Below are 8,859 nucleotides of genomic sequence, written 5' to 3'. Positions count from 1 at the left end.
TGTAGAATTCTCACTTTCCTTGTGGGTCAGAGACCTGGGTTCAGTCCTGGACAAGGCATCATGTGTGTCCACTTGTCTGTTAGTGGAGGCTGGCATGTTGCTACCATGCTATACAGGTTTAGCTGAGCTTCCAGACTGAGGCAGACCTGGTCATCTATGTCTGAAAATGAGTAAATGGAAATCTAACAGATCGCTGTGGCCTGATGGCCACCCAATCACGGGTTTTCTTTAGGACCTGGCAGCATCTCATTGTGTGTGTGTGTGTGTGTGTTGGGAGCACCATGAGGGCATGGGGTCTGGCTCCATCGCAGCTAAGAACAGCACTAAGGGACAAAACTCTCCCTGCCACTGACAAGGGACCGATCACCTGTCTCACTTGGAAGTATGAGTGACTCAGAGTTTACAACTCACAGTGTGTATGTGTGTGTGTGTGGGGGGTGTATTCTAAGAAAAACAAACAAACAAACAAAGAAAAGCAATACCTCACTCTGCACACTCTCTATTCCATGGAACAAAGACTGTGAATTCATCTCAGTGTCTCTAATGCATGTCATAGTACCTGTTACCTAGAAGGTGCAACAAATAGGTAGATAAAAACATTTAAAATAATAAAAATAGTGTATACTCTATTGAAAGATATACACGTCTATAGGTATGTGTGTGTATGTATGTGTGTATATATAAAAAGTTGAACAAAGCAGATGTGAGTTTCATTAGAAGCAGATGGATGGAATACACAGAGTCAATGTTCAAACATCTCAGCTGGTACCATGTGAGCAAGAACCACTGGTGCCGAAGCAAGAAGTTCAAGCTGCATTGAAGGCATTGGCTAAAGCAAGGCTTCCAGAATCGATGGAGCACTAACAGACAGTTCAGGAGACAGGTGCCACACTGGCAGCACCCAATCCTCTCTGCCAGAAAGTTGGAAGTCAGCTACCTGGCCAACTCTCTGCAAGAGATTTACCTTCATGCCCATTTCAAAGAAAGGTGATCCAATAGATTGCAAAATCATCAAGCAATATCACTCCTGTCACTGGCAAGCAAAATGTTGCTGTAGATAGTTCAAAGACAGTTGCCGCAGCGCGCAGACAGGGGACTGCCAGAGCCTCAAGCTGGATTCAGAAGAGGCCGTGAACCGAAGCCTGCACATGAACTTGGCTGAGAGCAGAGAAGACCTGGCTGTGTGGCTCTCATACCAACTTTAGGATAACCTTGTGGAGAACAGGGCTTCCAGAGCACTAAACTGCCCATGGGAAACCTGGACCCAGACCAAGAGCAGTAGTTTGAACAGAACAAGGAGTTACTGGGAGGCTTAAAGTCAGGAAAGATGTGCATCAGGGGGCTGTATCCTTTCACCGTGTGGGCTCAATCTGTAGGTTCAGTAGACGCAATCGTGCTCGTTGAAAGTGAAGAGGATTTGCAGCACAGGCTGATGAAGGCCATGCTGCCAATTGGAGCAGCAATATCATGGTACACAGAGAAACGATGGAAATTTCCAGGAATTTTCCTCTTACTTGAATCCATTGCGGACTCCAGCCCCACAGTCCCATGAGTTCCTAGGAACAACGTGTGCAATTAAGGAAAATAAGGAAGACAGGGAGGCACAAGGGCTCTTCCCGATCCCGAATGAGGAAAGTGAATGTGTTTCCACACAGGTTTATACAGTCATGATGGGTAGTGTCTTAACTTTGGATAATCAAAAGACATATTTTGATAATTATCAAAAGGCATCTAAGGGAGTGGACTGCTCCTTGAGCAGGAAGGACAAGTTCCTTGAGCAGGGAGGACAAAAGAATCTGATTGCTTTTAAAGACCAGAATTCTCCAGCAGCACAGTGAGCAGCCTGGTGCTTGCAGGAGACCTCGTTAGAGCTGACTCTTTAGGGAGGGCTATGGTGGGGCCATCTTCCCACCTGGAGAAGGTGTGTTTGACGGGGTCTCTATCTCAGAACCGGCCTGCCAAGCCCTGGGGTTATGATGGTGGAGATTAGGTCCTCCGTTTTCCACCATCCATAATCAACACTCAGAGAAACCGTAGTCAAGAAATCAAATGACGTATTCCATCGGGAAATCTGACATTAAAGGCCTCTTTAAAATCATAAAGATGTCACTTGGAGGATTAAGCTTCACCTGCTGAGGTAGTTAGTTCATTGTGCCAACCTGGCCGATGAACACAAGTGGGGTTAATTGAAAGGCGGAGGGATAAATGGCTCGGTGAGCCCCGCCCTTTGAGTTCTCAGGTCTCTTTCTTTCTGATGGTCGGACCAGGGTGCAGCTGCCTTAGCCAGTTCCCTGCTTCAGCTGGCAAGGCTGACTTCCTATAACATCCCCAAGGAGAAGCCACATGGACCTACCCCAATGCAGCCCTGGGTGCTGGAGCACCCATGTGGAGATCCCTGCCAGCGCTGTGATGTTTACACGTTCACTGATTCGGCATTCCTCCTGCAGTTGGCATCTCTGTGTCTGCTTTGTGAGATGGAGGAGGACTTTGGTGATCGGTGTTGGACATATGGGTTAATGGGTGAATGTTGGACTTGTGGGCTTGGGCAGCACTGGGTTGGGATGTTTTCTTGATGTGCACTTACCCTTTATATAAAGTTCTGTCTTTTACATGAGTTTCTGTGGATTTGTTTCTCTAAAGTACCCAGACTTACACGCCTGCCCCAAAGCCACGGTGTTTTCAATGGCTCCTATGCAGCTGAAAGCTGGACTGCGTATGGATAAGGCAGACCAAAGAAATATTGATACATCTGAATGACAGTGTTGGTGGTGAATATTGACTACACCACACTGCCAGGAAAGCCAACCAATCAGTCTTGGAAGCATGAGGGCGGTCAGATTTTGCCTCGTGTATTTTGGACATGCTGTGAGGCAGAACCAGAGGGGCAGCAGACTCAACAAGACAGCCCGAGCGATGGCTGCGAGGCTGGTGCCGGACCGAACTCTGCACACGGGTCCCAGCATGTCAGAACCAACTAGACCCAGCCCAACCGTGACAGCACACTGACGTTAAAGGGGAAAACACACTCTTCAGTGAGAGAGTCAGAACCCCGGATTCCTCTGGGATCCTTCTTCCTGTCCATTTTTGTTCCTGTCTCCCATGGGCACTCCTCCCTCAAATGTCTGGTCACGTTGGTGCTCTTTCCTTGTGTAATAATCCATCAGCAAAGGCTGACTGCAGGTTTAAGAGACTGAGCGATTTGTTTTTTTCTGGAGACCTCACCTTGGGGTGATTGAGGTGGTTCGGTTGGGGGTCCCAAATGGCAGTCTGTTCCCTTTGGGTTGGTATATTCCCCAGCGAAGAATGGTTCAATCCCCAACTGAGGCTCTGAGCCTGGATGGCATATTCGAGAACCCAGTGAAGTGGGAGAGGGCCTGGTGGGTCTAGCCATTCCATGGGCAGATTTTCATCGACACCCCAGTCTTAGGTCTGGAATCCCTCCCTCATAATTCCACGTCCCACTAGACCAATCTCCTCCAAATCCAGAGTCATTCTGGACCACCTCCTCTCTAGTCCCCCATTCTATGGGGGCGAAGAAGAGGATCTAGAGGTCTCAGTTCACCCAGAGTTGCTGTGGTTAGCTCCACCCATTTCTCAACTTTGAGAGGTAGCAAATGCCACGGATGCCTGTACCTTTCCAAAGTTCTTTGACCCCAAGTCCCCTGGCTTCACTACCTGCAAACTCAGATTTCAGCCATTTAATCTAAGTCAGCTGGCACTTGTCTGTCCTCTTTCCGGCTCCCAAACCTTTATTGACAACACGATCCCCATTGGCTTTACCCCAGTAGGTTTATACCATTTTATTCCTCTAGCTGCCCGTTTCATGGGCTTTCGGGAGAGTGAAGACGTGAACCTGTGTTCACTTTGCCATGTGCAAAGGCTCCACCTTGCTCTTCCCTTTGACCAAGTACTGAGAACATCTGCATGTCTTTTTAATGGGACAGGTTATTCCCCAGTAGCGATAAACCAATTCCTTAGGCTTCAATTGAAGACATTTATGCTGGTTTTAAGTTTATGTTATTTTGAACATTATCGTGAGCAGCCATTACCTCCAGGATGGAAGGAAGGAAGACAGGAGGAAAGGGTTGAAAAAAGATGAGAAGAGACAAAGAAGGAAGAGGGAGGGAAGGAGTCTATGATGGAATGTCAGACACCGGGAGAAGGCAGGTGTGGGAGAGAGCTGGGTGTGTGAATAGGACGCCTTCCCAGCCTTGGCTCACCTTACCTTGCTTAGGCCTCCCCACTAAGTCCTGGCACGTGCTATATGCCAACTGCCTTGGGCAATGGGCTCACTGGTGTTATTGATGAGAGCAACAGCTTCCCCCAGGATATGGTCCACTGAGATCAAGAAACAAGCAGGCTCTGGTACATGCAGGGCCACAAACCCGAATGTCCATCAAAGACTGAATGTTCCCATTGTTGCTTAGAGGTGCCCTGGCTCCAGACGTGACCTACAGCATGACTGAAGGCCACCCCTGCCAGCAGCCAAGATCCGGCCCTTCCTGGCACTTAGCCGCGGCCAACCAAGACAGGAGGCCCCACTGCAGCACTCCACTAAATTTTATTAATTTTGCCCTCGTGGTTGAGAATATACACCAATTCCACAGTTTCTGCAGGCCTCGTTCAGTGACACTGATGCTGTTCTTGCGGTTGTGCAGCCGTGCTCGCCTCCTTCCCTGAGTGCTGCACCCCTGTCCGGGTTTCCGGAACTGCTGTTGTCCATCGGATCCCGAAGCCCTAATCCGTCAAAGAGCACAGTGCCCAAGGCAGAGCTGTTACTCATCAGTCTGTGTTGTCCACTTTTAAGATTGCTTCCACGGATATTTCAATGAGAGGGTTCAAGGTTATCTCAGCACAGTCATTTCAGCGGTCCATTCACCATCCATATCTCCAGAAAGCCCAGAGAGTCTGAAATTCGGTTCTGGCTGTTTTACACCCACCCTTCCCGTCAGGGTTCTCCTACGGCGTCTCTGGTCAAAACTTGGAGCGATGGTGGTGGGCACCATCCAGTCTTTCATATTCTCCTCCTCCGTCCTTGGTTGCTCCCGATGGAGAGAAACCAATTGTTGTGTCTTGGATGGCTGCCTGGAAACCTTTAAGACCCCAGGCGAACTAGGAAGTCCAATGGACTATTAGGCTAATTAACTAGGGTGTTCCATGAATCTACAATCCTAAACCTCCAAATCAAGGAACCAAATCTCATGAGATATTTGTTGTATATTAGCAGCCTCAGCTTCTCTCTCTCTCTCTCTCTCTCTCTCTCTCTCTCTCTCTCTCTCTCTCTATATATATATATATATATATATATATATATATATATATATATATATATATATATATATATCTTGTCATTGTTGTAAGTATATCTACCACACAACCTCTGCTGATTCAACTTCTTACAAGTATACAACTTAACGATAACAATGATAATTGACTTACAACCTGACCCTTAATCAACATGATTTCTTTCATCACTGTTCATTTTTCTTTCCTCCCTCCACCTCCCCCGACTTAGTAACCAATAATAAGCTTTGGCTTTTATGCGTTTACATTTTCTCATCATAAATTCACAGATACGGTAAGTGAATTCATACACTATATGTCCTCATGTGATTGGCTTCTTTGGCTTATCATACTATCATCAAACTATGTTCACACTGTAACATGTATCAAGACTTCATTTTTTGATGGCAACATATGTATAAGTGAAATGATGGATTGTCATAAGATCTGTAAGAGCCCCCCCAATAAAATGATTAATAAAATTTTAAAATTAAAAATAATAAAAATAAATAGGGGGAAAATTATTCATTTTTTCCTCCCTGGCTAAGTGGTATTCCATATTTTGTTTCTCCCTTTATTTGTTGATGAGCACTTAGGTTGTTTTCACCTTTGGGCTATTTTGGTTAGTGCTACTGGGAACAGTGTTTACAAGTCTCTTTTAGAGTCTCTACTTCAAGGCTTTTGGATAGGTACCTGGCAGTGCCGCTGTGCTGGCGCATATGTTAGTGCTATTTTTAGTTTTTAAGGAACTGACGCTGTCCCAAGGGTTCCAATTTCCCCATATCCAACATGTGTTATTTCTGTGTCTTCCTTTCCATGGTCGTCATTTCAGTGGGAGTGAAACCGGGTGTCTAGTGGTCATGTGAATGTCCTTTTTGGAGAAATGTCTCCTCAAATCCTTCCTGGGTCCATTTATGGTTGAGGTTGTATATCTTTAAGTTGTCCAAGTTTACATTTTTGGTTATTTAATTATTGTTGAATATATGGATTCTGAAGATATGCTTCCAGTTGGTAGCTTGTTTTTTCACTTTTTTAGTAAAGTCTTTGAATGAATAAATTGGTTTTAAAAAAAATGTGTGAGGCCTTCTTTATTGACTGTGTCTTTTGATGTGGGTGCTTTGCTATTAGATTAGATAATCCATAGTTGAAAGCTAATCCTGACAGCATTGCTATTGCTTGTACTTCTAAAAATTTCAGTTTTAGTTTATATTGTTAGGTCCTTAATCCATTTTGAATTTTTTTGTGTGTTTATGGTGAGGCATGAGCCCCGTTTCATTTTTCTGCATGTAAAAATCCAATTTTCTCAGCCCGGTTATTAGAGAGACTCTTCTCTTCCCTTTGCAAAGACTAGCACTCTTGTCAAAAATCAGTTGGTCGGCATTTCCGGTTTTGCTACTCCGGTGCGTCCTTGGCCTGGCATGGCCCCAGCCCCGCTCGCTCCAGTGTCACAGCCATGGCAGCCCTGCTTTTGCTGCGCCAAGGACGAGCTGGGGCACTGAAGACCGGCCTCCAAGCAGGGATGTTTCGAGGATTCGCTTCCACCATTTCTCTGGCCACAAAGTCAGGAAAGAGTGAAAAGGGACTGCCACCGAATCCCAAGAAACAAAGTCTACCAAAAATGAAATAGTAGTTTAAAAATAATCATCAGAGTTCTTGTTGGTAAAACCCCGTTGTCCGATGTTCAGCTACAAAGAGAAGTGCCTCCATTCCTCACTGTTCTCCCTCAGAGACCGAGCCCGCTGCTGCCCTGCCGAGCCCTTTGATAACACCACCTACAAGAACCGCCAGCACCATGACTACAACGAGTACACCTTCTTGGACTTGAACCTGGACCTTTCCAAGTTCAGAATGCCTCAGCCTTCTTCAGGACGCGAGTCGCCACGGCACTGAGAGCCCCCAGCTTGCACCTGCCCGTCTTTGCTGCTTTGGGGCTGCAGAAATAAAATCCGCTCCACAGTCAAAAAAAAAAAAAATCAGTTGGTCGTAGATATGTGGATTTACTTCTGGAGTTTCAATGCTAATCCATAGGTGTTTGTGTGTATTATTGTACCAGTCCCAAGCTGTTTTGATTATTGTAGTCGTGTAGTATGTTTAAAAATCAGGAAAAAGGAGTTCTCCTATTTTGTTTTTCTTTGTCAACATTGTTTTAGCTATTCAGGGCCTCTTGCAATTCTATATAAAGTTGAGGCCTGATTTTTCTATCAAGAAGATTGTTGGAATTTTGCTGGAGACTACATTGAATCTGTAGATCACTTTGGGTAGTATCTTAACAATAGTAAGTCTTCTGATGCAGGAGCATAGAACAGCTTTGCATTTATTTAGGTCTTTAATTGCTTTTAAGATGCCATAGTGGTACTGTGGGGTAGGTGTTGGGCTGCTAACCACAAAGTCAGCGGTTCAAACCCCCCAGTCATACCACTGAAGAAAGATGAGGCTCTTTGCTCCTCTAGAGAATTGCAGGGATGACTGTGAGTTGCAATTTGATGGCAGTTGGTTTGGTTTTTTTGTTTTAATCTCTTTCAACAATGTTTTATAGTTTTTCATTATAGAAATCTTTCACATTCTTGGTTATGTTCATCTCTAAGGACTTTATTCTCTTAGATACTATTATAAGTAGAATGGCTTTTCTAATTTCCCTTTCAGATTTCTCATTTCTGGTATATAGAATGCAAACCAGTATTGTGTGTGGTACCATGTAACTCTTCTTAATTCCTCTAATAGCTCTAGATGTTTTATTGTGAACTCTTTGGATTTTCATGTCATATTACCCACAGACAGAGATAATTTTATTTCTTATTTTCCAGTATGAATATCTTTTATTTATTTTTACCTTACCTTATTGCTGTGCTTAGGACTTTTAATACGATATTGAATAGGAGTGATGAGAGCAGGTACTTTTATCTTATTCCCAAGTCCAAAGCCAGTTCTCAGTTTTTCTCCATTAAGTATAATGTTGGCTGTCAGTATTTCACATATGCCCCAAATCATATCAAGGAACTTCCCTTCTACTTCAATCTTCTTTAGGGTTTTTATCGAGAAAATGGTGTTGGCAGCCACAGTAGTGAAAGCAGTCTGATACTGGTACAATAATAGATACATAGACCAATAAAACAGAATAGCAAACCCAGAAATACATCCATCCACCTACAGGCAACTGATCTTTAAAAACAACCAAAACACATTAAAGGGGAAAGAGGCAGCCTCTTCAACAAATGGTGCTGACAAAATTGGATCTCCATCTGGAGAAGAATGAAACAGAATCCACACCTAATCCCAAGCATCAGAAGGAACTCAAGATGGATCAGAGACCGAAATGGAAATCCCAGAGCTAAGGATTTTATTGCAGGGGATACATAGAATCCCAAGTATAACAGAGGATACACACATAGTAGAAGACAAAATAGATAACTGGTACCTACTAAAAATAAAACACTTCTATTCATTAAAGAATTCATCAAACGAGTAAAAAGAAAGCTCATGGACTGATTTTTAAAGAAAAATTTAGTAAGGACACAATAGACAAAAGACTAAGTTCCAACATATATAGAATTCTGCAACACTGCAATAAGAGAGAAA

The 8,859-nt window shown here is 44.2% G+C and overlaps 1 protein-coding gene across 1 annotated transcript; it reads left to right on the top strand.

Annotated features, from left to right (window-relative positions):
- The first annotated feature begins 6,736 nt into the window (after positions 1-6,736).
- On the top strand, positions 6,737-7,256 carry LOC142437327 (NADH dehydrogenase [ubiquinone] flavoprotein 3, mitochondrial-like). Its single transcript, XM_075540539.1, has 2 exons — positions 6,737-6,901; positions 7,015-7,256. The coding sequence occupies exons 1-2, from the start codon at positions 6,737-6,739 to the stop codon at positions 7,171-7,173; spliced, it is 324 nt and encodes a 107-aa protein (XP_075396654.1). The 3' UTR covers positions 7,174-7,256.
- The last annotated feature ends 1,603 nt before the right edge of the window (positions 7,257-8,859 follow it).

This window comes from Tenrec ecaudatus, chromosome 1 (genome assembly GCF_050624435.1).
Source record: "Tenrec ecaudatus isolate mTenEca1 chromosome 1, mTenEca1.hap1, whole genome shotgun sequence".
In the NCBI taxonomy this organism is placed as follows: domain Eukaryota; kingdom Metazoa; phylum Chordata; class Mammalia; order Afrosoricida; family Tenrecidae; genus Tenrec; species Tenrec ecaudatus.
Note: the sequence above shows the minus strand (reverse complement) of the source record. Positions and strands in the feature narration are given on the sequence as shown.